Source organism: Momordica charantia, assembly GCF_013281855.1.
Source record: "Momordica charantia cultivar OHB3-1 chromosome 9 unlocalized genomic scaffold, Mcharantia_2.0 BLBB01000009.1, whole genome shotgun sequence".
Lineage (NCBI taxonomy): Eukaryota > Viridiplantae > Streptophyta > Magnoliopsida > Cucurbitales > Cucurbitaceae > Momordica > Momordica charantia.
Window position 1 is genome coordinate 9105491 of NW_028275167.1, and position 16483 is coordinate 9121973.

The 16483-nt window shown below is 36.8% G+C and overlaps 3 protein-coding genes across 4 annotated transcripts; 1 reads left to right on the forward strand and 2 right to left on the reverse strand.

The window, feature by feature from the left end:
* Positions 1–2540: 2540 nt before the first annotated feature.
* On the reverse strand, positions 2541–3440 carry LOC148208912 (uncharacterized). The gene has a single exon (XM_088117074.1). It carries the CDS (start codon positions 3438–3440, stop codon positions 2541–2543), a length of 900 nt encoding a protein of 299 aa, XP_087973200.1.
* Positions 3441–6084: 2644 nt separating this feature from the next.
* On the forward strand, positions 6085–14330 carry LOC111024488 (embryonic stem cell-specific 5-hydroxymethylcytosine-binding protein). Of its 2 annotated transcripts, none has more exons than XM_022302184.2 (8): positions 6085–6336; positions 6463–6619; positions 7062–7147; positions 7423–7535; positions 7793–7858; positions 12154–12260; positions 12373–12438; positions 13644–14330. In XM_022302184.2, exons 1-8 carry the CDS (start codon positions 6242–6244, stop codon positions 14046–14048), a joined length of 1095 nt encoding a protein of 364 aa, XP_022157876.2. In that variant the 5' UTR covers positions 6085–6241; the 3' UTR covers positions 14049–14330. The 2 variants fall into 2 exon arrangements, with proteins under 2 accessions (XP_022157876.2, XP_087974140.1); XM_088118014.1 differs by having other exon boundaries at positions 6090–6336; positions 6417–6619.
* A 1172-nt stretch (positions 14331–15502) lies between these two features.
* On the reverse strand, positions 15503–16249 carry LOC148208913 (uncharacterized). Its single transcript, XM_088117954.1, has one exon. The coding sequence runs from the start codon at positions 16034–16036 to the stop codon at positions 15761–15763; it is 276 nt and encodes a 91-aa protein (XP_087974080.1). The 5' UTR covers positions 16037–16249; the 3' UTR covers positions 15503–15760.
* Between the last annotated feature and the right edge of the window lie 234 nt (positions 16250–16483).

Consider the following 16483-nt stretch of genomic DNA (forward strand, 5'->3'; position numbering starts at 1 on the left):
CCAAAGACTTTTTTCTCAATTGAGAACTGATGGAGAAGGCTAGACAACCCTTCTGCGCACATGAGAAACAAGTATGGCGATAATGAGTCCCCCTGACAGAGTCCCCTTTGGGGAGTGACATGGCCAACTTTCTCTCCATTGAGCTTGAAGGAAAACGTAACTGATCGAACACACCTCATAATTAAATCAACTGAGGCCTTATCAAACCCTAGCCTCAACATTATCTCTTCCAGGAACGCCCATTCAACACGGTCATAGGCCTTACTCATGTCAAGTTTCAAAGCCGCCCAACCGGATTTTCCTCCTTTCTTGCTTCTAAGGGAATGAATGCATTCATATCCCAATATTGCATTGTCAGTGATATGTCTTTTAGGAATAAATGCACTTTGGTTGGGTGAAATGATCGCATTAAGCACCTTCTTCAGCCTATTAACCAACACCTTTGAGATGATCTTATAACAAACATTACACAGAGAGATTGGCCTAAAATCAGTCACTCGCTGAGGGTTATTGCATTTTAGGATCAGTACTAGCATTGTTTCATTTAGAGGTCTCATATCCAAATCATTATTCAAAACATTCAAACAACAGGCTATAACATCCTTGCCCACAATGTGCTAAAAAATTTTTGTAGAAAGCTCCAGAGAAACCATCCGGACCTGGCCATTTATTTGGATGGATTTGACCCATAGCCTCTTGAATTTCATCTTCACTGAAACTCTTTAGAAGCTCTCAGTTTATGGCCGAAGTGACTCGGGGCACAATACAACGGGACACATGAAAAATGTCCAGCCTCCTAGGACCTGAAGAAGAAAATAAATCAGAGAAGTAGTTAGATATCATATCGGCGATTTTATTTTGGTCCGCTTCCCATCTTCCTTACGAGTAAAACAATCCCTTGATTTCGTTCTTCCGCTTTCTATGAGATGCTTTATTATGGAACCACTTAGTATTCTGATACCCCCATTTAAGCCATTGCTCTCTTGAGCGTTGTCGCCAATATATTTCTTCCTCGTTTAAAAGCTTTGCCATATTCATCTCTGCCATAAGAATTTCTGTTCGGTCTCCCACGCTTGGGAGGTTTTTAATTGCTTTTTGCAGTTGGGTTTCCGCTTCTTTCAGTCTTCTACGATAATTTCCAGCTTTATTTCATCCCCAATGGGATAGGTGAGTTGCACAATAATTCAGCTTTGAGATCAGAGACTGAGGGCTGCCATCAAAATTTCCACTACTCCAACTATTCTTAACTATATGTTTGCAGTTTATATCTTCAAGCCAGGTTTCCTCAAATCTGTAAATTCTTGCGGACCTCTTTGCCTTCCATACCAATTCTTCCCCTATGTTTAGCGCCAGTGGTATATGATTGGATGTCCTATACTCCAAGTGGTGTTTAATACTATTTGGAAATAAACTTGCCCACGCTGGGTTAAAACACACCCGATCAATCATTCATATACAGCCTTCCCATTTGGCCTTCTATTACACCACGTAAACGGCTCACCAGAGAAGCCTAAATCTATTAAATTGCAATCATCCATCGCCTGACTGAAGTCATTGATCAACTTATCATTCTTCTGGTTTCCCCCCCATTTCTCATCATGACTTAATATGCCATTAAAGTCTCTTCCTATCAGCCATGAGATTGAATCACTCCCTTTCAGCCATCGCATAAGGTCCCATGAGAGCTGTCTCTTTTCTTCCTCAGGATGTCCGTAGAAACACGTCATTTGCCAAAATTTCCCTTCAAACTCAATCCCACCATCAATGTGGTTTTGAGAATAATAAATTAAATTAAAAACCAACTGCTGTTGCCACAATAGAGCAATTTCGCCCCTCTTCCTCTGACAATCTACCGCGAAACAGTTTTGAAAACCCAGACGAATCTTTAAATTGTTCATTTTGTCCCTTGTTGCCTTTGTCTCTTAAAGAAACAAAAAGTGGGGTTTTATCTCCTGTACTAGATTATACAGGCTTTGGAATATTGCAGGGGACCCCACCCCACGAATATTCCAAAAAAGGCCAATCATTGTGAAAGGCGGGGCTAAGGGTCAGCCACCGCCACAATAGTAATCTCAGTTGCAGGCTTTTGATTTAGGAGCAAACTTTCTCCCTTCTCAAGCTTTTGAAGTTTCTGTTTTCCACTATCCAAATCATTCAAAGATTCCACTTGGGCTTCTTTCCTTTTCCCTGACGCTGGGTTTAATAAATCCACGATCACGCTCTTACCCTTTTCAGCTCTGTTTAGTCGTTTCCAGCCCTGTTTGGATCCTTTAATTTCACTCTCTTTGAGCCTAACTATATCAGGTAGCCCAATGTCATGGGAGGAAATTTTAGGTCCTTTATTCTGGTGATTTTCTGTAGGATTTCCATTAAATTCAAAATCCATCGGCACCTCATTATTAACCTTATTTTCCTGCACAGAATCTTCCGTTTCCAAAATACCCTCAACCATAGAATTTCCATTTGGAATTGATTGCGCTAATCCGCCCTTGACGTGGGAGTTGCCACGTTCGAAACTGTCGCCCCTTCAGACCCCCTTACTAGAACTTCCTCCGTCGTACTCCGGTGACTTGCCAGCCAAATTTCCTGATCTTCATGACTATCAGTACTCCTCCGCCAATCCCCTCGCCCTCCCGACGACCACCATTGCTTCGTTGTCCTCTTTTAAACCGACCGCCCCTTATTCCAAAACCATCTTCTTGATATCTTGTGCTCTTCTTCAGTAAAGTCGCATGAAGCCAATCGTCATATTGATTCTGATGAACTGTGCTTCGGTTATCACATTCCCTACTCGAATGGCCAATCATTCCACAATCATAACAAAAATCTAGGAGCTTTTCATATCGGATAGGACACCATAGGTATTTTCCTTCACTACTTCTAATCTTCATGCCTCTTCGCAGGGGTTTTGAAATGTCTATCTTCACCCGCGTTCGTAAGAAGGGTCCTGCCCAGCCACCAGGGCCTTCACATTCAACTTCCTCCACTTCCCCCAATTTGCCTCCTAAAAGCACCGCCATCTCTTTTAACATACATTCAAAAGGAATGTTATGAACTTGAACCCAAAAAGCGCAGATATTAAAATTCATTTCAAGAGGTTGATCTGTTGCTGTTGGAGATGAGAGAACGAGAAAGGATTTGTTAAAAGTCCAAGGTCCTGAATTTAGAACACGAATTTTCTCACGTAGAGACTTGAACAGAAACACAAAAATATTCATGCTGATAGTCTCTATCCTTGTGGAATCATGAACATTCCACACTGATTTCATCACCGACTTAAAGGCTTCCACACTAATTCTTTTATTGGTGTGGATTTTGCCCACAGTACAAAGTTGCACATTCTCCGAGGTCATGATTGGCTTGCCTTCGTCGATTGTAACAGTCTCATTTTCCTCGCTTCTCAAGTTGAGATTTCCACAACCTGCTATGATGTCTTCCATGGTCTGCAGCTAAAATCACAGACTGCAGTCTAGGTAAGGATAGAGCCAAAAGGATCCGCACTCTCATGTAGAGAGAAAGAAAAAAAATCTTTTTAAAATTGTTTTACTTGTATTTTTTAGGGAGGGAGGGGCTATGAAGAAGAGGGAGGGGAAGATGAGTTGAATTTTAGAGAGAGATGAGGTGTGAGGAAGATGGAACAGAGGCGCTGGATTTTAGAGAGAGGAAGAGAGAGTGAAAGCAGCACTAGACTTGAGAGAGAGAGGGAGTGTGAAGAAGAGTGAGGGAAATTAATTTTTCTAGTTGAAAAAATCGGGAGGGAGATGGAGAGACAAAATAATAATAATCATAGAAGAGAGAGAAATGATGAATGATTGGAGGAAGGGTAAAAAGTGATCTTAGTAAAAGATTAGAAAACATGTGTTTTTAAAAGAGATATATATAAAAGTGGGCCTGAGAAGAAGGGTCAGTCAACCCATTTTTCCGTATGAAATTTTAAAAAGTAATTTGGTATGTTATAATCTTTCAATTTTCTATCCAATAAAATTTTGAATATCTAATAGGTCATTGACTTATTATACATCTTTTTTCAATTTATAAACTTATTATACACACAATTGAAAGTTCAAAAAACTATTAAATTAAGAATTGAAAGTTAAGGGACCTAATAGTTAGACAAATAATCTATTAGGCACAAAGTTAAAAATTTAGGAACATATTAAATACTTTTAAGTTTCAAAAAAAAAAATATATATATATATATATATATATATATTTTCCTTTTTTGAGAAAACATAATACTTAATTAATAAAGTCTATCATCGGAAACATTGGTTCTCTCTTTCTCTCTGAGAAATTGTTGAAGACAAGGTGTCGGCGGTGGTGCTTCAAGGGCAGGAGGTCTCTCTAGTAAGGGGTTCAGCTAGTCTTAATTCGGGTCTCTTCAGGCATGGTGGACGATTTGCTAAGTCGACAAGTTGAAAAATTGAGATTGACGGAAGAAGAAAAAGGGAAGTCCTTTGAAATTGAGGATAATGTGATCACTCAATATGATCACAACCTCAAATTTGCTCTAGCTTGCAAGATCCTGACAGCAGAATCGATAAAGCCGAAATTTTCAAAGTAATGATGCCACGAATTTGGAATCTGGATAATGTGAAGATCAAGGGTATGGGGAAGAATGTTTTCGTATGCCAATTCATGAGCACTAGGGATTTTGTGACGGGTGGTGGACGACGACCCGTAGTTTTTTTACAATGGAGTCCTCTCTTTTGAAGAGTTGCGCGCGAACTCTAGTATTGCTGAAATGGAGATCAGATATGTATCTTTCTAGATCCATTTTCATGAATTACCCCTTGTAGGTTTTTCAAGAAATATAGCTAAGGCCATTGGGAATTTAGTCGGGAAGTTTGAGAACGTGGATTGTGACGATGATGGGCTATGTTGGGGTGAAACACTCCGAGTCCAGATATATATTGATGTGAGGAAACCGTTTCGAAGAGGTGTCTTCATCAAAGTCTTCATCAATTTTAATTTATTTAAAAATGATTGGATGTTTATCTGTTAGTTTCAATATTTGTATGAATTTTTTATTTTTATAATTTTTTAAAAAATATTTGTCCATATTGATTTTTTTATTATTATATTTTCATCCAAATTTGTATAAAACTAAAACCTCGATATTTTCATCGACATCGATATTTAAATCGGAAATGCATTTGGGATAAAAATAGATAACTTATAAAAAAAATCGAAATGAAAATCAATAGAAATTCATATGTTATTTCTTTGTTTGTTTATTATAAACCTTTTGAAATCGAAATAAATTTTTTTTTACTAAAATTGTATATCGTAGGAAGCATATATTAGTAGCGATTGAACTCTTTTTTTTTTTTTCGAGTACAACATGTAGGGGTGGGGATTGAACTCACAACCTCATGATTAAAGGTATATGTCAATTACCGCTGAACTTATTTTTATTACAACAATTTATTTCTTTTCTAAAAAAAAATACAACAATTTATTTAATACTAATAAATAATTAAAATAAAATTACTCCAACCAAAATTTGTTAATATAACTTTTATTACAAAGACCATTATGATGTAAAATGTTATTAAATAAAATCTATAGTATTTATCCACTCCATTTCAAGGTTGGATGCTTGGTTTTTTAACCTTTCAAATCTCGCCTTGAGTTAAAATCTACTCTTTGAATTCTCCAACAAACCCTTTGAAATGAGTGAAGTTCTCTATTTATAGAGATAGATTTAATTTAGGCTATTTGGGTCATGAACTCAATTTAATTTCAAAATGTCTGAACTTAGGTGATTTTGAACTTAGCCTCTGAACTCGAATTTGAGTTGTTTTGAACCTTGCCTAATTTTTTTAAGTGGAATTAAATGTATTCAAATTTAGTAAATTCTATTACCAATCTATCTCATGGTAATTTGTTTCAATTGATAGACAGATAGGAGAGATAGGAAATTAAATAATTTCTTAGTCAATGATCCTAAAGGCACAATGTTTATTGAAACTAACAGATAAACATCCAATCATTTTTAAATAAATTAAAATTGAATAGTGATATTTTGTAAATATTTTGTCAACATTTTTATTCAATAAAAATGTCAATTTATTGAAATTCGAACCGTGGATAGTCGGAAATTCGATCCCTTGGTGTCAAATATTCTTCCCGCCATTGTCGACACACGACGGTCCAGAAGCAAGCCGCCATAGCCATCCATCACTCAAGCTTCTCAACTTTTCCTCTCGTCACCACTACAATAGCATAAAACTGAGGGATGTGCGGTAGAGCCCGTTGTACTCTCACAGCCGCCGACGTCCCCAGGGCCTGCCACCGCGCCGCTGGTCCCCTCCGTACCCTCAACATCCACCGGTAAAATCATCCACTTCTTTCCCTATTTCCTTCTGCTCCACTCTATTCTGAATGTTCTCTTTCTGTCCTATGTCTGCCAGAAATGTTCCGATCATAACGGCTGCGATTTTTTGTTTGAATGTTTAGTTTTCGCCCGCTGTATAATGCCTCGCCGGGCTCGGATTTGCCGGTTGTTCGTCGAGATGATGAATCGGGTGGCGGAGGAGTCGTCCTCCAGTGCATGAAATGGGGGCTCATTCCTAGTTTTACTGACAAATCCGAGAAACCTAATTACTACAAGATGGTACTCTCTTTTTTGGTTGGCTTTGTCTGATTGTTGTGCAGAGTCATTGAGATGGATAATATTGTTCATAACATTACAATCCAAATTAAAAAAAAACAACATATCTATTGTACATTGCTTTGTAGATTTGATGTAGTTTGTTTTAGGAGCTATTTTGTGGTTGTTTCTTGGTTCTAAAAACTCCTGGGTTTTGCTTTAGTAAATATTAATCAATGAGTCGTATTGCTTTTTGTTGAAAATGTTCTAAGTTTATCAATTCATTGTTCTGACTTCTGAGATATTGTGCATCTTATGAACTCATGCTTTTGCCTTGTGCCTACGATTCAGGGAAATTTCTTTCATTTGTCTTAATGAAAGCTCAATTTCTTATAGAAAAAGAAAATGATGAGTAGACCATGAACACTGTCCAATATACTTATTATCTAGTATCTGCAAAGTGCAGTTCAATGCTCGTTCAGAGTCCATACGTGAGAAGGCCTCTTTTCGCCGTCTAGTTCCTAAAAGCAGATGCCTTGTGGCAGTGGAAGGGTATGCTTAGTTTTCTTAATTCATTTTTCTTCTCATCCACCCATTACTCTGCCACAGCTTTGGTTACTGGTGTTTTCAAATGTTCACAAGGAATTTCTACATCTTTTATTTGAATGTTCTTACTTCTTCCTCACTTAGCTAGTCAATTCCATTTACTTTTATTTAGTTACTGGAGAGTGAACAACATTGAACTTTTATATAAGAATGCATGTTTGTGTATATCGTCTGTTGTTACTCTTGTACGAACCTCCTTACCTCAGTTCTATTTATTGTAGGTTCTATGAGTGGAAAAAGGATGGATCAAAAAAGCAGCCGTATTACGTTCATTTTAAGGATGGGCGGCCACTTGTTTTTGCTGCTTTATATGATCATTGGGAAAATCCTGAAGGTAAGTTTCTTTTATGTTCCAGCAATAGAAAATTTTTGCCTACACTTTGTTTTGATTATTTGAATGTTTTTAATTTCTTGTACTAGTTCCAGTTGGTATAGCTATAGCCATTTTTTAAACTTCAGGACTGGGTAATTGAAGTTTTTCTTTAATCTCTGGTAATTTAATTCTCTGGATTTGGTATCTGATATCAGTGATGACAAGTTATTAATGTAATTCTTCCAGGAAGTACTACTTATTTGTTATTGTTTTTTCAGGTGAATTACTTTACACTTTTACTATTTTGACGACTTCATCATCTCCAGCTTTAGAGTGGTTGCACGGTCAGTCCTACCTTTTCCCATGCTGATTTAGATTACGTTTACAACTAGATTTGAATTAAGAACGGCAAGTGATGGAACTTAAAATTGTTAATCTCTAATGTGGTTTCATCAATTTCTATTTTTAATAAGAAAAGATTATTGTATAAACATAAAATTGTCCAAGGGTGAAACCAACCAGAGGGGAGGTTTGAAGATTACAAGGAGTTTCTACTAGCCTTTATAGAAAACAGATGTGTGCTAGGACTAAGGTGATAGAGTTAAGCATCCATAGGGAATCAATCATTAGAAGTACATATATAAGTACGCATATTTCTAAGACTTCTAAGCCCTCCCTTCAAATGGTAGCCGTTGTATTTCTTTAAACAATAACAAGCTTGTCATTTATTATGAAGGGAAGGTGCATTTGACAGAAGAAATAAATGACATTCAATGCTCTATACTTTCTCAAAAGATCACACATATAGGCTAACCCACGCTTCCTTGGAGCATATAATTTTCTAGGTAAGAAATGAATGTCCATTAATATTGAAAAAGAATGATATTGATGGATGTCCATTAATATAGGCTATACCACAGAAAGAAGCAAACTTCCAACAAACAAAAAGAAAAGCAGCAAAAGGAGAGAGAATTAAAAACCTTTCTTCTTCCATTAACTACAAGAAAAGGAAACTTCTCAAAGGGGGTCCTTCCATAACCAATGAAGATCATCACATGGAATGTTAGGGGCTGGACCTAGGTAGTAGGGACATGCTCAAAATGAAGAAGTGTCGGTGTTCGACACGTGTCCGACACTGACACGCTCTGACATGCGTTCTACAAGTGTCTGAAATTAATTTTTAATTTTTTTAATTTTAAAAAATCCGACACGTTGGGGATTACGTTTGGGACACATCTGGGACACGCTGGGGACACGTCCGGGACACTCGAGTGTCTTTTTTTTTTCTTTTTGATCTTTCTCCTCCCACTTCCCGATTCTATTTTGTCCCTCTTACCTAGTTTTCTTATTTCTTCTTCATCAACTGAAGACCAAGCTAGGAGTCTTTTTTCTTCTCTAGAAACCAAATAAAATCAACCAAAAATCACGTACTCCCGACACTTATAGAAGATAGGTGAACAAAGAAGAAGATGAAGAAAAAGGAAGAAGAAGCGGTGATGTTGAGAAAGGAGAAGGATGAGAGGAAAGGAGGCGAAGGAAAGGAGGCGAGAAAAAGATGAAGTAGGAGGGTAATGGGTTATGATGAAAGAGATAAAAACTAGGGCTAGATTATTGTAAGGAAATCCCCTTACAACTTCTTGAAATTCAAATACACAACAAGAACACAGTAGTACAATATCTCTCCAGCCAATTCGACAGGGCTGGTAACCTCTCCACAGAATATAACCGTTCTACTCCACAAAAAGCATAAAAAACATCTTCCCTAAATTCCTCCTACTTTATTCCATGTCCCTCCATCTCTCTCCTCTAACTGACACTCCACAACTAACTTGTGGAATTCTCCCCTTTACCCCTCCTAACATAAACATTTATAATTGGAGGCCTTACAATTATTAAGTGGGAAGAGGGAAGCAAAGATGAAAATAGTCTTCTTTATTATGAGAGAAAATTTGGGGCTAGAGTTAGGTTTTCTTTTATATATATATATAGAATTTCTATTTAAATATTAATTAAATCATTTAAAAAATTAACGTGTCCGCAACATGTCGTGTCCTACGTTTTTGAAAATTGACGTGTCGTCGTGTCCGTGTTGTGTCTTATCCGTGTCGTGTGTCCGTCTCTGTGCTTCTTAGGCCTGGACTCATGGAAGAAGACATCCCTCATAAAATGGTCCATCTCCTGCATCAATCCAAATTTGGTCGTCGTCCAAGAAACCAAGCTCTCTAATAATGTCAGTCGCAGCATGGTCAAATCCCTATGAAGCTCCCACGGGATGAACTAGGTGGCTTTAGATGTAACGGGATCAGCTGGAGGCATTCTTATCCTTGGGAATGATCTGGACTTCAATGCTGTAGGATTATAGAAGGTTTTATCTCTCTCTAACCTTTAGCTTTTGTCTGGCCGATGGTTTCCTCTTATGGATCACAGGCATATATGATCCTTCAATCATAGAGCCTTGTTTTTGGCAAGAGCAGAGGGATCTCTCTCATCTTTGCCCTGCTGAATGCTAGTTACTGGCCAAGGACTTCAATGTTACTATATGATCTTGGGAGAAGTCACGAGGAAAGCCCCAAACTAAAAGTATGTGTTTGTTCTATTCTTTCATCATTGACTTGGCTCTCACAGACATACCTCTGGGAAATGGCAAGTATACATGGTCCAACAACAAATACTCCTCCCCCATTGACAAATTCCTCCTCGTTGAGGGTTGCATCAACAAATTTGGCCACCCAACAACTCGAAGAATGGATAGAACCACATCAGACCACTTACCCAATCCTCCTAGACTTCGGCTAGAATAAATGGGGCCCTACGCCATTTAGGTTCGAAAACATGTGGCTAACTCAACCATCTTTCATCCCTCTCCTTGAATCGTGGTGGAACAAAAATCCTATGATGGGATGGCTAGGGTATGGATTCACGATGAAACTAAAGTCTTTTAAGGTTGCTTTGAGAGGATGGAACACAGAGAATTTTGGATGTCTCTTTTTTACAAAGAGATAGCCTACCAAAGAAGCTACAAGCCTTAGATGCGATGGAAAGCCTTGCACCTTTTTCCCCAACCAAGGTTTCAAAGTGGAACAGGATTTGGAAAAAAGTCTTCTCATTGGCTGCACCAGAAGAAATCTTTAGGAGGCAAAAATGTAAACAAAAATGGCTGAAAATACCAAAATTTTCCATTGCTGCCTAGCAAACAATAAAAGGAGTACCATTACAGAAATCCATTCGAGGAATGACATCAGCTTAACACAGATCAGGGACATTGAAGCAGAGTTTATAGATTTTTACAAATCTATCTACACTGGAAAAGAAGGTTAGTGCTTTTGCCCAACAAATTTGAGATGGGATCCAATCACCCTCGATAGCAATTAGCAACTTGAACAACTCTTCACATCGGACAAAGTTTACAAGGTAGTTTTTGATCTTGGCTCCTACAAAGCTCTAGGGCCCAATGGATTCACATCCGAGTTTTTCCAAAAATCTTGGAACATCATCAAAGGCAACATCATGGCGATGTTCCAGGATTTTTTTAAAAATGGAGTCATCAATGCAACCCTCAACGAGACATACATCTGCCTCATCCAAAAAAAAAGATGCTAAACAGTCCATGATTTCCACCCTATTAGCCTCATACATTGCACCTACAAAATACTAGCCAGGGTCCTCTCAGTAAATTGAGGACTCGAAAATTGAGGAATGACTTCATCTATCCAACAAGCTCAATAAGGTGCTGTCTCTCCCACCAACGGATAAATGGATTTGACCTCTTGACCCATCCAAAAGCTTCTCCACCAAATCTGTCTTCTCTTTGTGTCCTTGGAAAGCCAACAGAAGCAGCCTTTGTACAATAACATATGGAAATGATAGTATCCAAGGAAAATTAAAATTTTCTGCTGGGAGCTTTGCCATGGAGCTGTTAACACTCGTGATAGGATACAAAGGAAACTGCACACATAGCCCTCTCCTCGAATTGCTGCCATATGTGCTAGAAAGAGGTAGAAACACGGGTCATCTCTTCATAACTTGCAGTTTTTCCTCCTTGTTTTGGGAATTTAATGCTTGAGACTTTCAGCTGGCATACGGTCTTATACAACAGCCCCTCCATCTTTCTTAGCTCCTTGTTGACTGGTCATCCTTTTTAAGGAGGGAGGAATTTTTTGGGATCAATTTGTCCGGGCTTTTTTGTGGAGCTTATGGTTGGAAAGGAACAACAGAAAATGCCACATCTCTCTTTGGAGATTTTTTAAAAATTATTTTTAAGGATAATTGTTTTAGCTCTTGCATGGTGTTAATGTTTTTATTCCCCTTTCAATAGCTACTTTCTAAATTTGGGGTGGGCGCAGGTATCTCTGAGTATAGGGGAGTAAAGCTCCGACTCCCAGTTATTAAAAAAAAAAAGCTACTCTCTAAATGCCCTTACCTCTAATTGGAAGGTTTTCTTGTAATTAGTCACCATGGCTTTTGGTTATTTCATACTTTCTTGCTAAAAATGAATATTAAAATAAGTGAATACGACCATCCAATCAAAAGCCAGTGAACCTTATAAAAACACATCCCAATTGGCACTAAGTGAAGAGAATAATCAATTTTAGATGAGAGACAATTTCTTTCTTTAGTGGCTGATGGGTGATCTGTTTAGATAGGATGCCTGTAATTTTTGGTGATAAAGAACGGATGGATATGTGGTTGAATGATTCATCTTCCAAGTTTGATACTGTCCTTAAACCGTATGAGGCTCCTGATTTGGTAAGAACTTTTTTGAAAGGAAAATTGAAACTTTTGTTTTGTTTTGTTTTTTTTTTTGGAATAATTGAAACTTTTGTTAATAATTCACTAATGTTCAAAACATAAATGCTAGGTGTGGTACCCTGTAACTCCTTCCATGGGCAAGTCATCATTTGACGGACCAGACTGCATTAAGGAGGTATCTCATCTCATCCATTCTTTTCGACTTGATTGATAATTTTGCCATCTTGGTTGAAGTTTAAAAATCACACGGCGTTGTGCAATATAAATTGTGAGTTAGATTATTCTAGTAGATTGTGGTTATTGTTAGTTCCTTGATCAACAATTAATCTGAGAGTGTATTTTTGTTGCTTCATGTTTCTCACCTCCACTGGATCGCTTCAGCTAGTTTGTTGGTTTATTCTTCCAAATTTCAAGGGTTTTTTGTTTTCTCCCCCTGGTTTTTATGATTGATGAACATATATTTTAACTATATAATAAAAGTATACGTTGATTACAGACAATACATATGGCTGCAGTGATTCAAGTAGCCGATACAATACAAAGAAACATAGTTCATTTTAATGCCTCTTTGGGCTTTTACAGAATAATATTTGTGCAATCATGTGATTTCTTCTTGATAATGTTTGTGCGCCCAAGTGATGAATGAATTTGTTGGTAGGGAATGTTTGGGTGATGTTTGAATTTGTTGATACATGAAATGGAGTTCATTTGAAAGGACATTCTTTGTCTTTGGACCTCCATTGTGAAAAGCAAAAAGTTCTATAAAATGTTCAAACCACATTCTGTTGACCTCAATTTGCTTTGTAACAATATGAAAGTGACTGAAATTTATATTTTTATTTGCATATTGACTGGTTTAAGTATTGGTTAGTTTATTCTTGCACGTTTCTGATAGAATAATATTCAGAAGGCATTACACAGGGGCCAAGGGAAGGGAGATTAGAGAGCTTTCGCACCTCTCCGAACGGTTTTTGACAAAAAGATCCCTTTCCTCCCATCTAAGGGTGTGTGCCCCTTACACGTACCCTATTTCCTTACCCCCACTCTCTCACCCTCTCTTTCCTCCTCTTCTTCTAGTGACAATTAAAATTCACTTTCAGGTCGAAAATGAAAATGACTAGGATTTATATTCACATCGAAACTTGTCAGTGTAGGCTTTCACATTGGAAACGTTAAATCACTTGCTCCTTAAAAATAAATTTGTCCTACAGAATGGGCTATGCTATTTAGAGTAATTACAGATATAGTGTTTTTTAAGAAATAATTGCAAATATAGCTCTAATCAGTATGCCTTTTAATCAAGTGATAGTCATTGTCCTCATCACATTAATGATTGATCTATATTGCCTAACAATAACATTTTTATGTTTTCTCGTACAGATACAGTTAAAGACTGAAGGAAACAACCTCATCTCCAAATTTTTCTCTGCAAAGGAAACTAAGAAGGAAACTTCAGACTCCCAAGAGGAGACATCTCCCTGCAACACATCTGTGAAGCCCGAGCCATCACAACCTCTGGAAGAACATGAAAGAGATGTAAATCATGGAGCTTCATCCTGCTCTATAGGAGCCGAAGAATCAAAGGATAGTCTTGCAAAGCGTTCTTCTGAGAGTGCGGCAACATGCCAAATGAAACGGGACCGTGAAGACATCTCATCCGATTCGAACATCGGCATCAACGACTATGTCAAGATAGGTAGTGGTTCGAAGATAAGGAAGAAGGGAGGCATGAAGCCTGGTAGTGACAACCAGTCAACTATGTTTTCATATTTTGGGAGGAAATAGATAGGCTTACCTTGTTTCAATGACTCGTGCACGAGGTCTCGTGTTTGTATCTTCATCTCTGTTGTTTGTTATCTCGCCGTGTTAGCTGCTGCTGCTGAGGTATGTGGAAGGTTTTTTTGTTGCAGATTTAGATTGTATTTAAGCAGTGTATTTTTGTTGTATAAAACTGACTTGCTTCTGTAGTTTAGAGGGGTTTAGTTTTCAGCTGTACTCTAAAACGAACTCTTTAGGATACATTTGTAGCAAATTTCCTAATGTAAAATGCTTTAGTTCATTTGTTAATGGGTTTAGCATATTTTTACTTGGATAAGTCGAGAATTTAGTCTCGATCCGTTGAGTATTAATTTGTTTCTTATAGTTTTAAAAGTTTCAATTTAATTCTTTATTATTAAATCTTCCTCATCATTTATATTATTATTTGATATTAATAGTTTCTCCATGGTATTATACTTTGAGATGCTCCGTCTAATTAAAAAAATCGTGTCATGTAAGAGCAAAGACGTTTCAAAGATTTAATCGAACTTTAGAAATTAAATTGAAATTAAGACTAAAGTACCGATATTAAAATACAAATTTGACCCTTGATTTTGAAGGGTGAAAATGTAAAACTTTCATGTCTGTTATAAAGCTCCTTTTTGCACCTTTTTTTTGTTGCTTTTTCTTTTATTTCGTTATAGTTGAGTTTAATATGAACACTATAAAACTAGTAGTTTTTGTTTCGTTTTTGCAAATTTAAGATTCTATTAGAGTTGAATTTGGTACGTTTAATTATTGACAAATTAATATAATCACTTTCAAATTCCTTGCAATGCAATACTGGATAAATTAATAAAAATACATTGAAGAGTAATTGGTTTCAATTTGTTTTTAAGATTTTAAAAGTTTCCATTCTATCTTCAATTTTTTACTTCCACAAACAATTTCTTTTAAAATGTCCCATGAGATAAAAAAATTACAACTTTTATAATGTTGGAGCAAAATTGACACCAACTGCTTGATTAGGGGCATGATTTATATAGTTAGTTTTCATTTTGCCCCTAACACTTTAAGTTTTTTCTTTTATTATCTTTTTTTTTTTGAGTTCAACCTTTGGAGGTAAAAATTCAAACTTCCAACTTGTTTTCGACCAGTTGAACTATGTTCAAATTGACTAAAATTTTAAGAGTTTTAATTATACCCTTCACTCTATTAAGTATTTTGACAAAATAACGATAAGAAGATTTTTTTTAAAACAGATTGAATAATGAATAATGGCAATTTGTATGTCACTTCATTTCATTGGGTATTCTAATAAAAATTGCTAACAACCAATTTTTTTCATACAAAACATTGAGGGCACAATCAAACTTTTGTAGTAGCATTTGAAATTTTGCTAATATCTCCAAAAACATTTTTAAAGTATAGGTTAAATATAAGGGGAAAAATTACCACTAAGTAAATAAACTTATTTAAACTCACAGTAAATCCATATTGGAAATTATTATGGTTTATCAATTTATTTACTCATCAGTACACAGAGAACAAGAAATTGTACAAAGTATACATAAAAAGAAGCACAAGAACGGTCCGCAACACTATGGGCGCACGGTATTTAGGCTCCCTTCCCCAATCTACCAACTATCTGAAATCTGAAATGTTGGCGAAACGTAAAAAAAAAGAAAATAAGATCACCACCCACATGAAAATGCTTCATTTATAGGCCTATTTTCATTTCAACAGAGAGGGAACAAAGTTGGGCGTAGAAATGGCAAAAGTGAGTAATAAGCTTCCATCAACTTCTCATTTGGAGCCAGCTCCATGATCAACCTCTTCAGCATCCGAAAGGGCCCAACCACGACCCGCGACCCGAGACAGAACCCTCGCCGCCGATTCCCGAGCCTTATCGTGCTACCCCGACGACGTCGCGATCGTCGTCGGGGGCGACACCAACCGACTAACGCGGCGGAGCTCGAGCACATGGAAATGGCCATGGCTTCTCTCTTCAACATAGCCTAAGGAGTTGTTGATTATGAATTTGAATTTGAGTTTGAGTTTGAATTTCTACCTTCTTCATTGTGATGTATGTGTATATATAGATTGCATCAAGCTTGAAGTTCATAATGGTGGCCATAATGGCTGCAATGATATTAATCACTACATTTAAGGCCTGATTTGCTTTGTTTCAAATAGGGCTTTTATTTTAATGTGATTTCTTTTTTAGGGTTGTGGTAGTCATGATTAACAAAGTAGATTGAAACTTTACAATATGAGCTATGATGAAATCCCAATTATATATTAATTGTGCCTCATACTCGTAGGCTAATACTTTAGGAAAATATATATATACTTTAAATATTATTACTTTTATTTTTATTTTTTATTTAAGTTCAACAACATGTAAGAATAGATATTCCAACCTTAACATTTTGGTCAATAATAACATATGTCTTAATCAG

Coding starts and splice junctions, on each gene's coding strand:
- LOC148208912 (XM_088117074.1), bottom strand. CDS start 3,440: ATGGAAGACATCATAGCAGGTTGTGGAAATCTCAACTTGAGAAGCGAG.
- LOC111024488 (XM_022302184.2), top strand. CDS start 6,242: ATGTGCGGTAGAGCCCGTTGTACTCTCACAGCCGCCGACGTCCCCAGG. Junction 6,337..6,462: donor CGTACCCTCAACATCCACCG/GTAAAATCATCC, acceptor TTGAATGTTTAG/TTTTCGCCCGCTGTATAATG. Junction 12,261..12,372: donor CGTATGAGGCTCCTGATTTG/GTAAGAACTTTT, acceptor CATAAATGCTAG/GTGTGGTACCCTGTAACTCC.
- LOC148208913 (XM_088117954.1), bottom strand. CDS start 16,036: ATGTTGAAGAGAGAAGCCATGGCCATTTCCATGTGCTCGAGCTCCGCC.